Below are 20,179 nucleotides of genomic sequence, written 5' to 3' on the forward strand. Positions count from 1 at the left end.
GTGTTTGTGTGAATAAATAAGTGCAGTGAGTGTGGGGTCTGAGTCATTTTAATAAGAGGGGAAAATAGGCTGACTAGTTCTCTATCGTTCCATTTTGACTATATTGTTCCATAAGTGGACCTAAATGAATCATCCTGAATGTATTTAAAAAGCCACAAGGAGCCTTGTGGGAAGTGAACCAAGGAGCTCCTAAGCTCAAATCAAAGTCGCTGCACTGCTTAAGCTCTTTAACGTCAATAAGAGTGCATTGTGTGCTATACAGAGCCACACCAATAAACAGGATTAGCTGCTACTTCAGGAGTTGATCTGAAGCTTTTTTCCAGCACTATGCTTTTTCAGATCAGAAGACCAAACAGTGCCTTCTTAAGCTTGAATTATGCTAAACATAATGGCCGGCGGTCGCACGGAAATGAGAGACACGGAATCCTGACGAGAAAACGTTTCGAGGTGTTATATACCCTGTTCTACTCGCGGAAGTGACCGTTATTTTTGAAAACTCCACTTTGTCCGCCCAGCTGCGTCCGCCTAGTTAGGAAATTTGGGGTGTGCAGAGCTTCAAATACGGCACCATAAACAGATACTGTGTAGTAAACATACATTCCTATTGACAACATACAGTAGGAATATCCAGCTCCTTAACATCATACCATACTTGATGTAAACAGTACTATGGTCCACAACTCCACTTGCAATTGTATTGTGCATTCTATAGTGCAGTAATGACTGAATACTGTACGTAATATTACAGTAGTACCTAATACAATAAAACAGTGGCAGAGAAGAGACAGTAGCCCTAACCCATTCTGAATGTATGGCCAATGGACGCTGCAGTGAAGTGCCTCCCTGGGCCTCCCTCACTGTCAAAACCGCGATCATGGACCATATAGTGGCCCAGCTCTCAGCCAGGGTGCGTTCCAACATTACATAACGATGTCTCCTTATCTCGCCTCTCCTCCTCTCCTCCTCTGTGAAAAGGTCACGGGGGAAACTAGGGGAAGATGCGTGGAGGAGAGGAAGTGAGCGACCCATGTCCCGTCGCTGGGAACGTTCTCGCGCGCGCCACATTGAAGTGACGTTTGACGTGTGCCGATGGAGGCGCCTCACGAACGCACGCTTCCGCTCCACCAATGGCAGCTGTCTAGTAGTTTTATCCACATGGGGAAATGTTTCACGCAGTTGAGATGAATGTGTAATTCACCTTTGTCAACCCCAAATGAGCCTTCTCTGACTCATGGAGTCAGACAACACCCTGTGCTTTTTATTCATTTTTTCACCCTCTACATCAGTGATACTCAACCCGAGGCTCTAGAGCCACATGCGGCTCCTTTATGGGTAGTTGTGGTTCTTTTAAGTACTACTTAAAATAAATAAATAAATACAAATCTAATAAAATAATGGGAGGAGAGGGCCTATTTTTTGCATTGTGGCTCTTGCAAAGCGTTTGTTTTTGTCAGTGTGGCTTGTGAGTAGGGCAAGGTTGAGTACCACTGCAACATGGTCACAGATCTCACTGGTAGAACATGATGTGCCAAAAAAACAGATGAAAGGCTGTTAACGAGGTTTAGTAAGAATGTATTATCCATTTCCATGGCAACCCATAAACCCACACAAAACACATGTTCACAAGAAATACAGGAGTAATGCACAATGAGACACGTCAAGGCTTCTCATAACAGTGTTTTCAAGGTTTTTCAGATTTTTCTCCCATTTTCTCCCCAATTGTCAGCGTCCCCTGCTGTCCCGGTCGCTGATCCATCCCTTCTGCCGATCTGGGGCGAGCTGTAGACTAGCACATGCTTCCTCCGATACATGTGTAGTCACCTGACAGCGAGGAGTTTCACCAGCAGGATGTAGCGTCAGGGAGGATCACGCTATTCCCCCCAGTTCCCCTCCCCCTGAACAGGTGCCCCCGACTGACCAGAGGAGGCACTAGTACAGCAGCCAGGACTCATAACCCACTGGCTTCCCACCCGCAGACATGGCTAATTGTGTCTGTAGGAACGTCTGGCCAAGCCGGAGGTGCCGCTGCCGGGAATTGAACCCGGGTCTCTGCACAGTGGTAGGCAAGTGCTTTTACTTCTACACTACAACCCAGATGCCCCATAACGGTGTGTGTGTGTGTGTGTGTGTGTGTGTGTGTGTGTGTGTGCGCGCACGCGTGTGTGTGCATGCGTGCAGTTTATTCAAACTGTAATGTTTGAATAAACTCATATAAGTAATCGTATTTTTTTATTTTATTTAGGGATGTGCATATTTCTTTATATTTTTGTTGTTGATAGAACAGTGAGTGCAGTGTCCCCTTGAAGCGTCACCCAGCATCACACTGTGGACGTATCCAGCTAAGTGTTACCTCTATCCAGGCTGGAAGTCACATCAAAACCGAGTGATACAACCATAATATAATTACTGGAATAATAGCATCCAACTGATTTTAATTAAGAGTTAGAAATTTAATTTCACGGAGGCCGGCTAAAGAAGAAATTAAATCACATTTTGTGTTTCAGCACCTATTATCACGTTCTACTTTGACACCCTGCAGCTTGGTTGTTCAGCTTCTCTTAGATTCAAGGTGACGAGGTTGCAATGACAAAGCTCCAAAGCAGCAGAGCACATTTCAGTCTGCCTGCCTGCCTGTCTGTCAGTCGTGTTATTCTGTCACTTCTCGTCTACAGGTGTGAATCAAGACAATAGAGACCGTCTATAAAATATGGACAGAGTCAGCGTGACGTCACCCATTGGTTTTTGGACTCCCGTTTTGAAGCCTAGTGTGGCAGTCGGCATCTGCTATTGGTCCGTGATCGGCAAGCTGGGCGATCACTGGCTAGGTGAGCTGTCAATCACGCCCCAAAACATAATAAGCGCAAACGTTTTAGACCATTTCCTCCTCGCCCCCCAAACCTACCCAAATCCCCCTAACCACTAATCCTACCCCGCTCCCCCCGAATCTGGACTCTCTACTTCCTATCCCTACCTACGGCCCTTTAACCACTAACCTCACTATGACTACCATGACCAACTGAGTGACTGATTGACTAAGTGACTGACTGACTGACTGACTGTCCTGAGTTTTCCATCTTATGACTCCGGTGCCATGGTAAAAAATCATCCCCGTACAGTTGTTATGAAAGTATCGTTAGGCCAAACCGTGTTTTGAACCAGGCTGTAATGCTTAATCCTGTTGTAAAGATGGGCATTTTAACATGGGGGTGAATGTGGAACGACTCTTTTGGAGCTAGCCTCAAGTGGCCATTCGAGGAACTACAGAGCTTGCCGCCTGCATGAGCAAGGTATTAAAAAGACAAGAGGGAGTTTTGGGGAGCTGTCAGAAACGAACGTGACAGATGAAAAGTTGAGCAAACTGCGTGAATTGAACGTGATTTTGGAACAAAGCATACCAGACAAGAGATACAGTAGAGTATACAGAAAGAACCCAAAATAAATTTGAAGTTTAAAGAGGTGAACTGTGACCTGTGCTCTCTCTCTCTCTTCCTCACAAACACAGATGCTGCCTTTCAAAAAAGACACACACACACACACACACACACACACACACACACACACACACACACACACACACACACACACACACACACACACACACACACACACACACACACACACACACACACACACACACACACACACACACACACCTCTCTACACAGGCCTTTTATGAAGTCAGGAGACAGAGAGTTGGACTTTGCATCAGCATCCGGCAGAATTAAGATGAAGATCAAGAGGAAAGCTATCCTGATTCCTGCTGCAGGCAATCGGGCAGAACAATACAAAGTGAAACAGCAGAAGGGAGACAGAGAGGGGGAGGAGAAGGGAGAGGGAGGAGTGGAATGTCTGCAGGGATGACAGAGGTGGAGTAAACAGGAGGAGGTGAGAGGAGGGAGAGGTGTCGCTTGAGGAAAAGCAACTCTCTGACCGACTGACGCTGTGTGGCCTGTGACCTGAGATAAAGATATGATGTTATGAAAAGACCTATCACTCCGAAAGACCTGTCTACACTTTCACATGAAGTTTGCAGATGAGCTACACACGGCAATGAGTGAGTCAGGTGGAACGGAAACCAAATGTGATGTGCTTCATCACATGGCCTCTAGAGGGTGGCATTCACTGTGAGTCTTGACTGAGACTCCGTGGCTTTACCATGGCTACATGCAAGTCAGAGGGTCGAACAAATCGCCTTGCGCAATTACAGCTCAACAGTCACGTGACTTTCCGTGACGTTTCCAGCCCCGGAAGAGACGAATGAGTGAATGCTCCGTAACGTAACTTAGACCATCATCGGCAACGCTCTAAGTCGAGGCAGACGTTGTAGCATGTTTGCAGCTTTAGGAGTTCTCATTGGTCAGTTTAAATGTCAGTCTTAAATTCTTAAGTGTGCGGTCACGTTAATTCAGGAGCGGTCATTGTTTGGTTTGGCTGTTAATCATAGTCACTATTTTGAGTGATTGGCACAAATCGTGACTGACAGACAAAACACCGCCCACCCCGACTAAACGTCTGGTTTGAAAGAGTGAATCAAGCGATGAAAGGTTTTAGCGTGGGACCTTTGCTTCCTTCGAGGCAGAAACGAACCACCTCCCTCTCAGAGGATTGGGCGGATATTTTGGTGGTCTGCATATTGCAATGCTTTGGCAGTCTGGCAGAGGACGCACTGTGGAATCTGTAGTCCGTTTCTGCCCCAAGCTGTGATAAAAGGAAAGCATTTGCTTGTTGTTTGACAAGGTAATTAGCACAAAGCAGGAGTGGCGCTTCAGGATCCTGCTAGTAGCTGCATGTAGCCGCAACGAGACTGGATGCTCTTGGCGGGGCTCACTTCCTCTTTGTCGGCGTTGTGTATCAAGTCTTGCCAAGTAATGACACATGCTGACAATCGCACAGCAGACTGCTGGGAGCATTCCCTCAAGAGGGAGGTCTGCCACAGTTTCGCTTTCTGAGGAAGAGAAATGCTACTTTGTTGGTGATATACTCAACTTTGAGAGTGTACAGGTCAAAACTACAGGACATGGCAGAGCCTATAAGTAGCCCATCTATATTATAATACAAACAATATCACAATCTGTGTATCATCCAGTCAATCGTTTATTCCTTTGACTTGGTCTTAGTCTACATTCAAATATAAATGTCCATACTCATCCACAGGGTTGAGAGTCTTGCTGTGTAACTTTAAGTTATGCAGCACACAATATTGACAAAAAGACATGAAATATATCTGACATGAGTTTTGACCAGATAGCGAGATCCATAGCTCTTAGCATTCAAAGGCTCATCCATAAACAACATCTGCTCGACTGTGGCCTACCCACTGTGAGATTATAAATCCCATGAGTGAGCTTTCCTGTGAGAGTGATATTTAACAAACCTCAGAAGCCGTAGGAATCAATGGCCTTATCTAGCACAGCCTCGTGTGACTGGGCCCTACTGACACCTTATCTAGCACAGCCTTGTGTGACTGGGCCCTCCTGACACCTCGAGCTTCTCGCAGCTCATTCTCTCTTTGGAGCGCCAAACACTCTGCAGAATGCTTTCATTAGGTAGAAGAGGTCACTAATGTATTAGTCTGTGTGTGTGCGTGTGCGTGTGTGTGTGTGTGTGCGTGCGTGCGTGTGCGTGTGCGTGTGTGTGTGTGCGTGCGTGCGTGTGCGTGTGCGTGTGCATGTGTGTGTGTGTGTGTAATGAGAGAGGGTATGGTAGTTATTGAATGTGCTTTAACAACATCAGGCATTCCTAGATAATTGGACTATGGGCTGCTGATCAGCAGAAAGGGTCTCGGTCTCTCTCTCTCTCTCTCACACACACACACACACACACACACACACACACACACACACACACACACACACACACACACACACACACACACACACACACACACACACACACACACACACACACACACACACACACACACACACACACACACACACACACACACACACACACACACACACACACACACACACACACACACACACACACACACACACACACACACACACGCTGTTGGACTCCCAAGGATAAGTAGGAACCAGGCACTTCCAGTAGCTCTGCTGGAGGCATTAAATAGACACATGCAAACACAGTGGGAGGAGAAGGGCATGCTGGGCAATGTAGTTGATGATGCAAACAAAGGGGGATACAATCAGATGTACCATATGTGAGGATGAAATGATAGGAAAAGGACAAATGGACAGGGAGAGAAAGCGAGAGGGAGGGATTGAGACAGAGGGAGGGAGGCAGAGAGAGAGAGAGAGAGAGAGAGAGAGAATGGAATGAGGGAGAGAGAGGGCGAGTGAGACCGATGAGAGAGAACATTCCTGGTTGTGTTCCAGAGATAAAATTGCAGTACAGACGAGTGGAAAGACTTGAAAAGCTCAACTTTAGAGGGATGAGTTCACTCAGTTTCCCCCTGTAGGACCACTTTTAACACACGCACAGACATACAGACAGACACACAGACAGACACAGACAGACAGAGAGACAGACAGACACAGACAGACAGAGAGACAGACACGCACACACACGCAGACACACACACTTCCAAAAAACACTAGACTCATGATACAAACAAATGTCCTACTTCCTTGTAGAAATAAACGTAGAACTTGCAGAACTGAGTTGACGTCTGGTATGTGTATATTTGTCTGTGTGTGCGCGCGTGTGTGTGTGTGTGTGTGTGTGTGCGTGCGTGCGTGCGTGTGTGTGTGTGTGTGTGTGTGAGTGTGTGTGTGTGTGTGTGTGTGTGTGTGTGTGTGTGTGTGTGTGTGTGTGTGTGCAGCACACGTTTTCTGCACTTACTGTAATAGAGGCCTTATGAGGCTATCAGGAAAAAAGAGGGAGGGACTTTCTTTTCTTTTACAGATATCATCTCTCCAATGACTTAAACGATAAGTTTGGTATTTTTCAACATGGACTCTATTTGTCTAACTTTCTATGTCTAAGTAACTCATCTGAACCTTTTTTCTTTTAATTGGTCCAGTATTGCAGGGAGAGCGCGTCAGTCGGTAGCTGCAATGGCCGTAATGTAAACACATGGGGCACACACAGTGCACCGTCAATGTACGTCTACTAAACATGTTTGTTTTTGCAACTGAGACGATCAGATTGTTATTATTCTAAGCTCTCTCCAGCTCTCACATTTCTGCCGTTCTCTTCCTGCAACGACTCCACTTTTCTCCTCTTCTCCTCAAGACTGAGCGAGACTTGGTTACACACAGTTAAACAACTGTATAATAACTATCTGAGCCGTTTTAGTGGGCGTACATTGACGGTGCGCTGCACTACACCTGGTATTGGCATGCATTGTGGGAGTAAATTAATTGCGTCTTTAGTACGGAGATAAAAGTGGCTGCATCAAAAATAAATACATATGTCGACCCTTATGGCAATGTCTGGTTTAGCTGCTGTCTACCTACCTATTCCTCTGTAACCTTGTTTCTGTGCATACAAGTTTATTATTATCTCAGCTGACTAGCGCCAAAAACATAATATGGCTATTAGCTTAGACACAGATGGAAAATAAATAAAAACATGCTGTAAATGCATTATTTCAGACTGAATGTGTACGATTATAAGACCTCAAGGTCTGTCTGTCTGTGTGTATTTGTGTGTGTGTGTGTGTGGGGGGGGGGGGGCACGCTTGCAATGTCACACAGTGGTCTGTGGACTCCTGTTTTGAAGCCTGTAGTTTCGGCCACTGCCATCTTGGTTCTTGTGCAGCACGCCTGAGGCGGTGCGAGACCAGGGGTTTCCCACAGAGCCGCAGCTCCGCCTGCTATTGGTCCATGATCGGCAACCTGCACCCTTTTTTACTGTCTATTTGACTCTAAACGGGTGCGTTATATAAAAAGTCACTCTCCATACAGTTGTCATGAAAGGTGAAATTAGTCCAAACGAGTCCAAAACCGTTTTTTGAACCAGGCTGTAAACGTGTGTATTTTCGCTGTTAACTTGGGCATTTATGCCAGTGAATGGGGATTGACTCCCTTTTGGAGCCAGCCTCAAGTGGCCATTCGAAGAACTGTAGTTTGCTTGCATTTCCGCCCATCCCTCAATACGACCAACTGAGATTGCCTCCTTGCCTGTGACAGTCTTTTAGCTCCACATGAGAAAGCACTTTTTCTACCAACCACTGGGGGAGCAGTCTCCAGGGAGCTGCAAGCTGACTCAGTCTGATCTGAAGTGCTCTGACTGGGGTCCCCTAGGGGGAACACACACCCTGAAAGCTCCACAAGATATGGTGTTGGTCGGCCCCCCAAGTGAAAATAAAGAGTGTCTGTCCCTGAGAGCATAGTGACAGCACGGTGAGGGAGTATGACAGTTCAGGAAGTAAAAAAATAAAAAAATAAAAAATATAAAAGAGATTTCTCCTCGCCTCACCTCTCTGTCTCTTGATTTTTCTGAGCTGTCTGTTTCTGTCTCTGTCACACGCAAACACCTAGATACAAATAGAAACGCAGGCACACACGCAGAGTCTCTCTCTCAATCTCTCTCTCTCTCTGATACGCACATGCACAGCAACTGTCACTCTCTCACACTCGCACACATTACTGTATCTCGCACACATAAACACACACTGAGGCAGAGACACAAACACACACAGGTATCTACACACTCACAAACATGTACACACACACACACATCTTCCAATATACTTCCCTTCATTCTCTCTCTCTCTCACACACACACACACACACACACACACACACACACACACACACACACACACACACACACACACACACACACACACACACACACACACACACACACACACACACACACACACACACAGTGACACACACACCTCCCATATCCAAGCATACAGGCAGAAGCTCAGATTGATTGATGGGGTACAAAGAGGAACACAACCACACTTGGTAAACACACACGCCTCTCTGCCACAGCCCAACCACACTGTTACCAACAGCATCAAACTAGCTATATAGGCTGCAATTATACCCCATTCCCATAGTAGCCTTGGGCTCACCACACACACACACACACACACACACACACACACACACACACACAGTCACACACACACACACACACACACACACACACACACACACACACACACACACACACACACACACACACACACACACACACACACACACACACACACACACACACACACACACAAGCTGTCATTTTAATTTGCAGCTTTTGTGGAGGTATCAGCTGCAGTGTCTGTATAGATGCAGGCTTGAGATGTAGTGGAGTATAACAGGGCTCCACAGTGATTAGCAGTCTAACGTAATGAAAGCAGGATGAAGTGTTCATTCCGGACATCAAATCTGACTAATAGAGGGGCCATTTGGAGCAGGAAGCTCGTTCAGCGTGTCTTTAATGTGCAGCCCTGTATAATCTCTGTGACAACAGCAGCTCATTAAACTCGCTGTGATGGCCGCGCCCGTTAATAACGACTCCCATGTCGATGACTTACGGCGACACAAACACCTCCTCTTTGCCCTCTTGTTTTACTTTCTGGCACGTTTGCAGTCACAGTGTGTATACATAACATGGATCAGATAATGACTATGTGTAGCTTGGGTTGAAATTGTTCTAATTTTGTTTATTTCTAAGTCACTGCTGCTGTATAGCGGCAAGACTGAAATACTGGAAGTGGAGTGCTCTGTGTGGAATTGCTCATTTTAGTAATCTCTCAAATGTAGATTCATTATGTTGGGGAATAATTCAAATGGAAATAATTAAAATGTAAAGTGATCTATCAAATGTGAGATGAAGTGAGATGTGCCTGCATCTCCTCCCCATGTGTCTGTCTTTGTATGGCCAGCCAGTATAAATGTGTGTCATTTGTTTGGGGAGCAGTTTGCTCGGCTCAGCTGCAGCTATTTCCGAGTTCTGTTCTGTTTAGGTGACCTTTTGCTTTGGGCCCAGAGCAACTCTTGTTGTTGCTGCACTTTCTTCTTGGTCTGTAAAATGTCTTTCGGGAGGGAAATAAGAGCCTTATTTTTGTGCACTCTGTGTGCCTGCTTACTCAGCCCCACAGACATTGTAAGAGATGTTCATCCCGACAGATAATTTAATCCAATAGGACATGCATCAGTGTAAAAAATGTAAACCGGTCCGATATTATACATTAAACCGCATCTAACCGGTATACCGAATTTTACCACTAGGTGTCTCATTTGACTAGCGCTCCTGAGTGAAGCCCATAAATGACTCTAGTGCGACTCCAGTCCACTTGGTGGCGATAATGCACCTCTAAGCTGGTTTGCAAACCACCAACAAAGGAAATAAAAAGAGAAAAGAAAAAAAAGAGAAGCAGAACGACTGAACGGTGTAACAACTTAGAGAAATACTTTCACCTGGTGGAGCATATTGACGTGGAGTGTCAGAAGCATGGATTTAATAAAAGACTCCTTTTCCACTGTTTTGATGGACACCATATCTTTAGCCAGGTGAGTGGTGACTGCTACAGTCAGTTCAGTGCACGCACTGTCCCGTTTATATCTCCAGCCCAAAACTCAGACGCTGTACGCATCTCCCCCTCTAGTGAATTTTGATCTCCGTTCATGTTGCTGCTTCGCCTCCATTAGTCAGTTTATTAACAAACTATAACTAATAAACATTAGATTAATCACGTTGTCACGTTGCTTATTACTAAATGCAATAGAAGTTGGATTTAGCCTAGGTTGCTGAGGCTGCGTTTTAATTTACCAAAACGTGGCATAAAGATACATGTCAGTTCTGCCGGTTGGCATGAAATCAAACCGGTTTAAGCTCGTACACCGGACCGGACCGGAAATCGACCCATGTCTATAATCCAATATTGACTTAAAATAATAATTTCCTTAAAACAAGTGAAAAGTGGCCTGAGTCCTCAGGACGTACCGAAGCAGCATTGACAGCCTGACAGTCTGCTTCACTACTGTGGGTGTAGAGTTGGTTTGCACCCTGTTTCGTGGTCCGGTTTGTGAAAAAACCATGTTGAGCATGATGTTGTATAACCAGATTGCTCAACCACAGTTTGTCGTCAACATGTTTTTGGGGAAATATGGTAGTACATCAAATTGATGTTCCATAAGATTGGGAAATAACACTGAAGGCCGAAAATTATGTTTGGAGGATCATCTCCGGAGACTCCGATCATCTCAGAGACTGTGTCTCTGAGCATTGAGCAATATTCTGTTGAATGGTTTTGTCCTGAAGCAGTAGAGCCAGGTCACGATGACACGATGAGCTAAGTGACATTCTTGCCAGGAAAATGTGCTTTGAGTGACCAAGAGTGTATAAAACAGGGCTTCACTAAGACACTGTTGGGGGCTTTTACACACATGCGTCGCCTTCTGTGAGAGCATCCTTCTGCTCTCACAGAATCTATCATCTGTATCATGCTACTTTTTGAGAATAAACCTCACTTTGAAGAAACGATACTGGACTGACTTCTCATTTGAAGAACATTGCATTTCATACAGATAAACCATATTAGGGTTTTCATGTTTTGTTTTGAGAAGAGGGGGCAGGAGCTCAGGAGTGGAGCTGCCCGGTTACAGTTAGGCCGTGTCAGGAATTTAATACCCGACACTACCTGGTACCGGCAACTGCACCGACAAGGACCGCAAAGCAATTAAGGAAAATTCTGCAATATTCCATGTTTTACAGTTGATTCCATTCTTATTACCAAATTCCATGATTCCGCCCGTTTTTTTCCCATTTTGCGGAAACCATACGGCCCTGCTGGATGCTATTCCCAGTCCCAAACTCATGCACATTTCGGAGATTACAGTTGGCGTGAAAGAGGTGTTGTGTTAAAAGAGACAATGACCATGCCAAATGAACTGAATGAATGATAAGTGTAGTGAACACTTTCAATCTGACTGTAACAAAGGGTAGTGGACGCTCTCACCTTGCTCTGATGCCAGAAGGTCACATGATCCGAGGCTGAGGGCCAGCAGAGTCAGACAGGAGCAGAGCAGCCACATGGTTTCTCTCCTTCACCAAACACACCTCACCTCCACCACCAGCTGACAGACAGACAGACAGACAGACAGACAGACAGACAGACAGACACAGACAAGGGGAAAAGTCAAAAAGTCAAAAAGAAAAGTCAAATATTTCCTCTGTAAGGCACCACCCGCCGCGCACCCTGCAGACAGCTGCACATTCTGCTTGACTACAGATTAGACGATGATGTATATTTATGAGTCAGTCGTAGTCGATGTGGTAATTATGAGGTATGACGAGGCTTTGTTAGTGGCATATGAATTAACAGGGACAACCCTCATTAAGGAGTGAATAACTCTATAAAGTCTGATCATAATCCTTAACCTGTCCATCTGGGTGGCCTCTTGACATGGGCAGCTGTGACGTTGACGTACACACCCCGTACGGTATGCACGTACGCACGCACGTACGCACACGCGCACACACACAAACAAGCAAGCAAACAAAGGGGTTAATGAAGACAAAAAGGGAATGTATATATACCGTTGCTCATAAACAAAGACACATAAAAGTAGGATGATTTACATGCAGGCTGCTTGGTACAAAGTGAAACAGACAGAAATGCCAAAACACACAAACACATCTGGAGACTATTCTCCTGGAGCCATGGCTCTGCTGCACCAGATGCTTCCACGTGGACCAACAACAGCAAGCACACACACACACACACACACACACAGTGTATATGTACGCACACATGCACACATACACACACACAGTGTACTGTACGCACGCACACACATGCACAAATAAAGAAAAAATACATGCCACCGTCTATAGGGCCATATGATTTCTGCAATGCAGGAAAAATGGACGGAATCATGGAATTTGGTAATAAAAGTGGACTCGACTGTGAAACATGGAATATTGCAGAATTTTCCATAATTTGTCTGAAAAAAGTCGGCCTAATTGTCAAAATCAAAAGTACACCTAATTATGGTAGTCACCGAAAAATTTATTTCATCATTGTAAATTAGCCCTAGAGAAATAAGGTGTTTTGAGGGGGGGTCGGTCTTGCGTGGGACCCTTACGTCACCTCACAACTTGGTTTTCAAATTGAGAAACATATCGAAGAGGCTGTCTGAGAGTGCCATGTCATAAAAAATAATAATACTAATTTAAAAAATCATATCTGAAATTAAAATTTAAATGGAAAGAAACAAAATTGGGGAGGTGGGAAACGGATGCATATGGTCCACTCTTGCTCCCATAAACGTCACGTCCCAGCTGACCTCGACTTGTCTCAGCATGCGTGTGGACCCCATAACCCAAACTGTGGTGTTTACACATACAGCGGGGCCCTCCAGGCAGGCAGGCAGGCAGACAGGAAGCCAGACAGACAGGCAGGCGGAAGACGGACAGACAGACAGACAGAAGATAGACAGGCAGGCAGACAAACAGACAGGCAGGCAGGCAGACAGGCAGAGAGGCAGACAGACAGACAGACAGGCAGGCAGACAAACAGGCAGGCAGGCAGGCAGGCAGGCAGGCAGACAGACAGACAGACAGGCAAACAGACAGACAGGCAGGCAGGCAAACAAACAGGTAGGCAGACAGAGAGGCAGACAGACAGACAGGCAGGCAGACTGTGTCTCTGTACACACACCTGTCCCGTCTGGCAAGAGGAATGACCCCCACGCTCCCCTGGGGGGCGCACAATGTGGCGCTCCTGCCCGGGCCAAGGACACGGTGTGAGTAGCATGGAGCTAGCCCGAGCCTCCTGCCTGCGGGGCGGCCAGCAGACAGTGAGGTGAGGGGAGAATGTTTCAAATGATACTGGAAAACAAGGACAGCCTGGACATGATGGCGGCACACTATGAATGATGCATTCAACTTTAGTCTCTCTCTAGCCTGTTGCATCACGTACAGCTGACCAATGAATAATTGAAGCCATCGCCGAGTTGACCCTTTAGCCAGGTGTGCTTGGCCTGCCCTTCCTTCCTCTCATTCTTGATGAGGTGAAAAGGCCAGGTCACGGTGAGAAGAGGTTAGCGATGTGACCCAAACAACAATGAGAATGATTCTGCATAATCGCGCTTTGCCACGATGTAGCTGCGTCGTGCGCGTGCAACTGTTGACAATGTGTCCATTTATTCTGTGTTCTCTTGGAAAAGTAGCCGCGGGCTGATGAGGAGGAGTTCAAGTCGAGTTTTCCCTTGAAGTTAGAACGGGTGAGAGGTTAATCAAAGCCTTCGAGGACTGTGGTCCAAGCACAAGCCACATGATCACAATAATAAGAAAGTTCAAACGGCGTGGCCCATAATGCATCACACTCCACAGAACACAGGCTAAATGAAAAGTTACAGCCTATTGTTATTATGATCTGGCAACAATCCAAAAGCATTTAATAGGCTTCCTATTATGTGTGGCGGTCTCGGTCTCTCTCTCTCTCTCTTTACACTTTGTCCCCAGTGTCCCCGGCCACCCAGCTGGCAGCAGCAGATAGCGGTGGCGTGGGGCTAGGCCGCGGCGCTGGCCAGCAGCCCGGCGCGCGGGCCTGCGGAGCCATCGGGTCACTGCGCCGCCGAGTCGAGCCAATACAGGAAGCAAAACAATGACACATTTGAAGGTCTTCCAGCACTAAAAGCCTATAGACAAACACTGGCGCACAAGAGGTGACCAACATCCAACATCATCAGCGCAGCCCTCATTCTTCATTCTGCTTCCCCTGAAGACAGAGAGGTGGTGCTGGGAGTCGCTCGGGTGCCGGGGCCAGAGACGTATGGCCTACTTCTTCCTATGCAGTAATGCAGGGATGACGTATTTGCTGCTGGTTCATAAGGGGAAAAGTGAATGAGATTTTTGTATGGGGATTTTGGTTAAATGCATGGAATAAGGTCTGTGCGTGGTTAACAAAGGTTTATGAAACAGCGACGTTTGTGTTCAGCAAGATAAACTTCACAAACGAGGATCACTTCTATGACTTTTGAAACGTAAATGCATTTTTTTTTTACACGATTTTCAGAAAACGCTTCAAAAGTCATAAAAGTGCTCCTCGTTTGTGAAGATTATCTTGCTGCTGAACACAAACGTTGCTGAACACAAATAAATCCCCATACCAAAACACTAAGATACTAAAACCAGCAGCATGGTGACGATTTCTGGGTAAGCCTACAAAAACACATCATCCCTGCCTGCAGTAGCCTATTCACAGGTATTGCTTCCCTTCCAGAAGGTGCTTGTTATAGGTTGAGAACATCTCCTATTGACCACAGCATCCAGATACACATGCACAGAGATTGTCCTATACAGCCGTGTGTGTGCAGGCAATTTGTGCTCAGAGCTTTGCCATTTTTTGTGAAACATTTCATCATCCTTGTCACCCCCTTCCAGATGGAATGGCAGGCAGCCCCAACACAACACAACACACACAGCACACGCCTGTGGGAGGGACCAGGCTACGACACTGCTCACTGGAACATGTCACCTCTCTGTGGCCAGATGGGAGAAGTGCTTATTACCCAGCCAGACATGGATGATTAGATGACAGCAGACCAGTAGCCCCACTGTTTAGCACGCTCGCTCAAATAGGAGAACGCAGTGTCAATGTGTCAATCATGTCATATTTGACCGTTTGCTGCTTTTCCAGCTGTCTCTCTCGGAGATTGACAGACAGCTCAGTTTTAGAATATTTGCTGCTCCACCTCCCTATGTCTCTCTCTGTCTCTCTCTCACACACTCACACGCACACACACACACACACACACACACACACACACACATACACACACACATATGCGTGGGAGTGGAGTTGGTGCAGGGCTATGAAAACAACCTCCTGCAGTGCCTCTGCCTGTGTGGGGTTGTGACCCGTAATGGCTCCTCGAGGGAAATGGTGAGGAATGAGGATGTACAGGAAGGGGAAGTGCAGTGAAAGCTGACATGCATTGCAACCACATGGACACTGATGGATCGCAGTGGCTAGACGTGTGCAGGGGAGGGTAATAGACAGTGGGATAGACATGCATTACATACATGACACACATACATTACATACGCATACGCATAGACACACACACACACACACACACACACACACAGAAACACACACACATTCATTCACATGCACTCGTGCCACAGGAAGCAAGAGGGGGAGACTGACTGGCATAAAGAGGGGTGGGCAGGGAAGCTAACAGGCTATGCTGTCAGGTAGACTGACAGGTATTTATGCACATAATATGCGTGCATGCACACGTACACACACACACACACACACACACACACACACACACACACGCACGCGCACACACACACACTGCTGTGTTCATGTCATATCGGGAGACACAGACGAACCGGATGAAATCTTGTTGTTACAGCTTGGAAATGCCGACATTCATGATCGAGATGTAAGAGATCATATAGGGTCAACTCATTAACTAGTGGTCGATTTAAATTATCTTTCTCTGCGTCTGGGACACTGCTCGCTCCAAACTGCAGATGGAGTCCTGGCCAGTGATTGGTTGTCCCCAAAAACTGGGGTCACCAATCAGTAACGACTTTAGTGATCAGGCGCGCCGCACACCCCAACCTGACTCTTGGCTTTTGAAAATGAACCACTCTCTCTCATTGGTGCTACGACCTGTCATTCAATTGTTTCGCCCACAAAACAGCAGCGGGGGCAGGCGGGCAATATATGAGTCTGGGCAGAGACTCCCGGTAAACGAACCGCAGCAGATATTGCCTCGTTTCCTGAGTAGATCTGATTCTATTAGTGAGAATTTGAGAATATAACTGTGATTATTTAGATGTGTATCACTCAGGAGGACTGCAGACATCAGCGGATGTGTTGCCATGTTTGCCGCTTGTCTTGATGCCAGCTGGAAGATATCATGTTTTTGTTGAGCGTTTGTTCTCAGTCGGAAGCTCGTATTTACAGTAAATCTGATATGACACGAATGCAGCAGCAACAGCCGTCATGTAGCCGACGCCAAAACTCAGAGTGCATTGCAGGCCTGTTACAACAAGCAACATCAAAGCCATAAAAGTCAACTAAAGATGCCCAGAGGCGGCGACAGACACTGCAGATATCCACTGACCCAGCACAATATAGACACTTTGCAAACCAACAGAGAGAATATCCAAAACGCTATGCCACTCAAAATAGGCTGCTGAGGCAGTTTCACTAGTCTTGCAGTCTGGGGCAGCGTTCAAGGCCTTCACGTGGAGATTTGTGAATGAGAGAAGAGCTGCGCAACTGGAGTGCTATGCAAAAAAAAGTAAGGGATGTAAAAATATATATATCTAGCCACTATATGGACCACATCTGTTTGTTCAGGGTTGCCTGGAAGTTCCAACTGCATGGACACTTAGTTTTGGCTCACTTGCATGAAGCAGTGATGTGAACTGAGGCCTAAAACACTGATGACGTGAACCGGTTTGGCGCCCGGCCCGCCCGCGCGCGCTACACGTGTATATCGTCGAGTCAGCCTTCAGCAAGCAGACGAGCCGTTTACTTCAGCTTGACTTTACATTGCTGATAGGCAGCTAATGTTCTCTTCTCTGTCGGCTTGGATGAGCAGAAAAAAGGGGCAAAATGGGTGATAAATTTTGCATCAGACCCACAGCGCAGACTTAGAAATTGGAAGCGGTATATATGCAAAACAGACCACACAAGCCCACAGCTAAACACTGCATTAAGCCCTGTGGCGTGTTGAGACGAGAGAGCCTCTCTAAACAGGTCTAGGATTATCAATTAGTAAAGTGATGTTTTATAATTCCCCTATCACTTTAAGGAGGGAGTGGAAAAACTGTCTGTCACTGTCCCCGCCCGGTGGCATTGGGAGGCTATCACACGGGTTCCACAAACATTTTCATGTCAAAGACGCCCAGATCAATACCCTTTGGGCAACTGACCCCCCGCCCCATTTGATAAAGGCTTTGTCCCATTGGAGGAGAGTGCTGTTGTCTGCTTGCGCTGTAGGTGGGGATCGGCAACCGTGGAGAGAGTGAAACCTCTGATCCGAAAAGTCAGACTTGCCAAAGGGATGAAAGAACAGTGAAAACACTCATGGATCCCTGGGGCCGGGGGGGTCCTCGAACCCCAGCATGGGAACCCTGAAGCACATCAAAGCCTCCTCCTCCAAAAGCACAACATCCCTCATCCGGACGGGGTCCTTTTTGCTGGCCACATTCCAGCAGGCAGAGTGCAGGAGCCAGCAGACATGGGCTGACTGACTAATGCCAAAAGCAGATGGGAGAGTTGGGCCATTCACTCTGCTTGCTTCAGCACACTGCCTCCGGGTGGGCCTCCCTCAGGTGTAGGGCAATGGTGAGTGTACACTTGGTAAGCCGGTGCTGATCTTGGGTCAGTCAGTGTGGAGTGCTTTACCCCAGACATTGCCTTGTCAGAATGATTGACACTGGACACATAGGATAGCAGATCCAGGAACAGTGACTTTGGCATGGCTGCTGCAAAAGTTGGATCTAAAGTTTTGGAGAAAAGACTTCCCTGTAACAACTGACAAGCTGTTGCATTTGAGGCCTGGCTTGGATGTGTGTGTGTGGGGGAGGGGGTCATCATCACCATTACTTTCCAGCAGTTATCCCAACTACAGTTATAGACTACTATAACCCTCTTTAAAACCTTAACAAAAAATACAAAATCAGTATAATACTTAGTATCCCAATGTGGCTTCTCTACAGATGAAACTTGAATGATTCCAATGGGGGAAAGTGAGTTTAACACACTTTAAAGTAGGCTTTTTTTTTATATCCTATAGGCTATCATTAGCCTGTCATATTAATGTAATATCCCTATCCTATTGGGGATTAAGTGTGTCTGTGGTTCTCAACAGTGAGTTTAGGTTTATGTTATTTCTTATAGCCTATATATCTCATCTGGCATCCTAAGTGTGTGTGTGTGTGTGTGTGCGTGTGTGTGTGTGTGTGTGTGTGTGTGTGTGTGTGTGTGTGTGTGTGTGTGTGTGTGTGTGTGTGTGTGTGTGTGTGTGTGTGTGTTTGTTTGTTTGTTTGTTTGTTGGGGGGGGAGGCTAAAGCATTTATAGCCCCACCAGCCTGTTGCAAACGTCTCCCCATAAAGTTCTAAAATCACTTTATCGATTTCTACAAACTGCAGTCTGTCATGCCCATATATCGCACTTTATAGCCGAAAAAGCAATAAAGTTTTGCAGAAACAAACTTTTAAAACTGAGCTATCCCGGGTTAATATCGCGTTCCGAGCGTCAAAACGTTGTTGTTTTTCACACCCACCTGCACGCAGTTAGCAGTCCATAAAAAGCCATAACGTTACCTTCAGCTATTGATAAATCCACAAAATTACGACCACATTAATCCCACGTGAGCGTGTGTAGATAATCCCAGGCTGCAGGGTCAGAATAGAGACAGTTTGGTGCGCACCGACCTGGCGCAGAATGCTGCTCAAATGTAATCCACGGTGGCTTCTCCCCTTGACTGCGTTGTCTTCAGGCTTCTTCCACGGAGAAGAAAAAGTTACTGCGAGATCCGTGTCCAACTTTCCCCCTCCCCTCTCTCTCCTCCCTGGCTCCCTCTCTCCCTCCCTCCCTCCCCTCTCTCTCCTCCCTGGCTCCCTCCCCCCCCCCCCCTCTCTCTCTCTCTCTCCTCTCTCTCTCTCTCTCTCTCTCTCTCTCTCTCTCTCTCTCTCTCTCTCTCTCTCTCTGGGAAATCCTCCAGTGAAACTGTGACATCACCTGGTCCATAGTGCTGGAAAATGAGCCTGGGGCATCAATCCAGTCTCCCCCCCTACTTCTCCCTGGCCTCTCTACCTTCTCCTACTTCCCCTCTTTTTTCTTCCCACCCACCCCCCCCCCCTCTCTCTCTCTCTCTCTCTCTCTCTCTGTCTCTCTCTGTCTCTCTTTATCTCTCTCTCTCTCTCTCTCTCTCTCTCTGTCTCTCTCTCTCTCTCTGTCTCTCTCTGTCTCTCTCTCTCTCTCTCTCTCTCTCTGTCTCTCTCTCTCTCTCTCTGTCTCTCTTTCTCTCTCACTCTCTCTCTCTCTCTCTCTCTATCTCTCTCACCTCTCACTGTGTGATTCATGGCTTACTGGAGGGAAAAAGAAGACTTCCATCCATCGTGTTGTCTAGGTTAAAGTCCCTGCATTAGGGAAAAGAAGATAGGCAGATTCCTATGGCGGTGCACCGAGAAGACTTTTAGGCCATTAAAATTAATGAACTTGCTCATACTTCCCTTCCCTGATTGACGGCCCGCTCCGCAGGT

At 46.6% G+C, this 20,179-nt stretch overlaps 1 protein-coding gene across 8 annotated transcripts in view; it reads right to left on the reverse strand.

Moving 5' to 3' along the window:
• The window catches only part of col16a1 (collagen, type XVI, alpha 1), an 88,037-nt gene extending 68,579 nt beyond the window's left edge, over positions 1-19,458 (reverse strand). For 6 of the 8 annotated variants that reach the window (XM_083646522.1, XM_083646525.1, XM_083646526.1 and 3 more), the window contains exons 1-2: positions 19,238-19,409; positions 11,891-12,008 (exon numbers count right to left, since the gene is read on the reverse strand). In XM_083646522.1, the coding sequence (XP_083502648.1) occupies positions 11,891-11,966 (76 nt within the window). In that variant the 5' untranslated portion in view covers positions 11,967-12,008; positions 19,238-19,409. Of the gene's footprint in view, positions 1-11,890; positions 12,009-13,594; positions 13,682-19,237 lie in introns of those variants that run through there. The other 2 variants (XM_083646520.1, XM_083646521.1) reach the window with 2 other exon arrangements.
• Between the last annotated feature and the right edge of the window lie 721 nt (positions 19,459-20,179).

This window comes from Poromitra crassiceps (assembly GCF_964638095.1).
Source record: "Poromitra crassiceps genome assembly, chromosome: 11".
NCBI lineage: Eukaryota > Metazoa > Chordata > Actinopteri > Beryciformes > Melamphaidae > Poromitra > Poromitra crassiceps.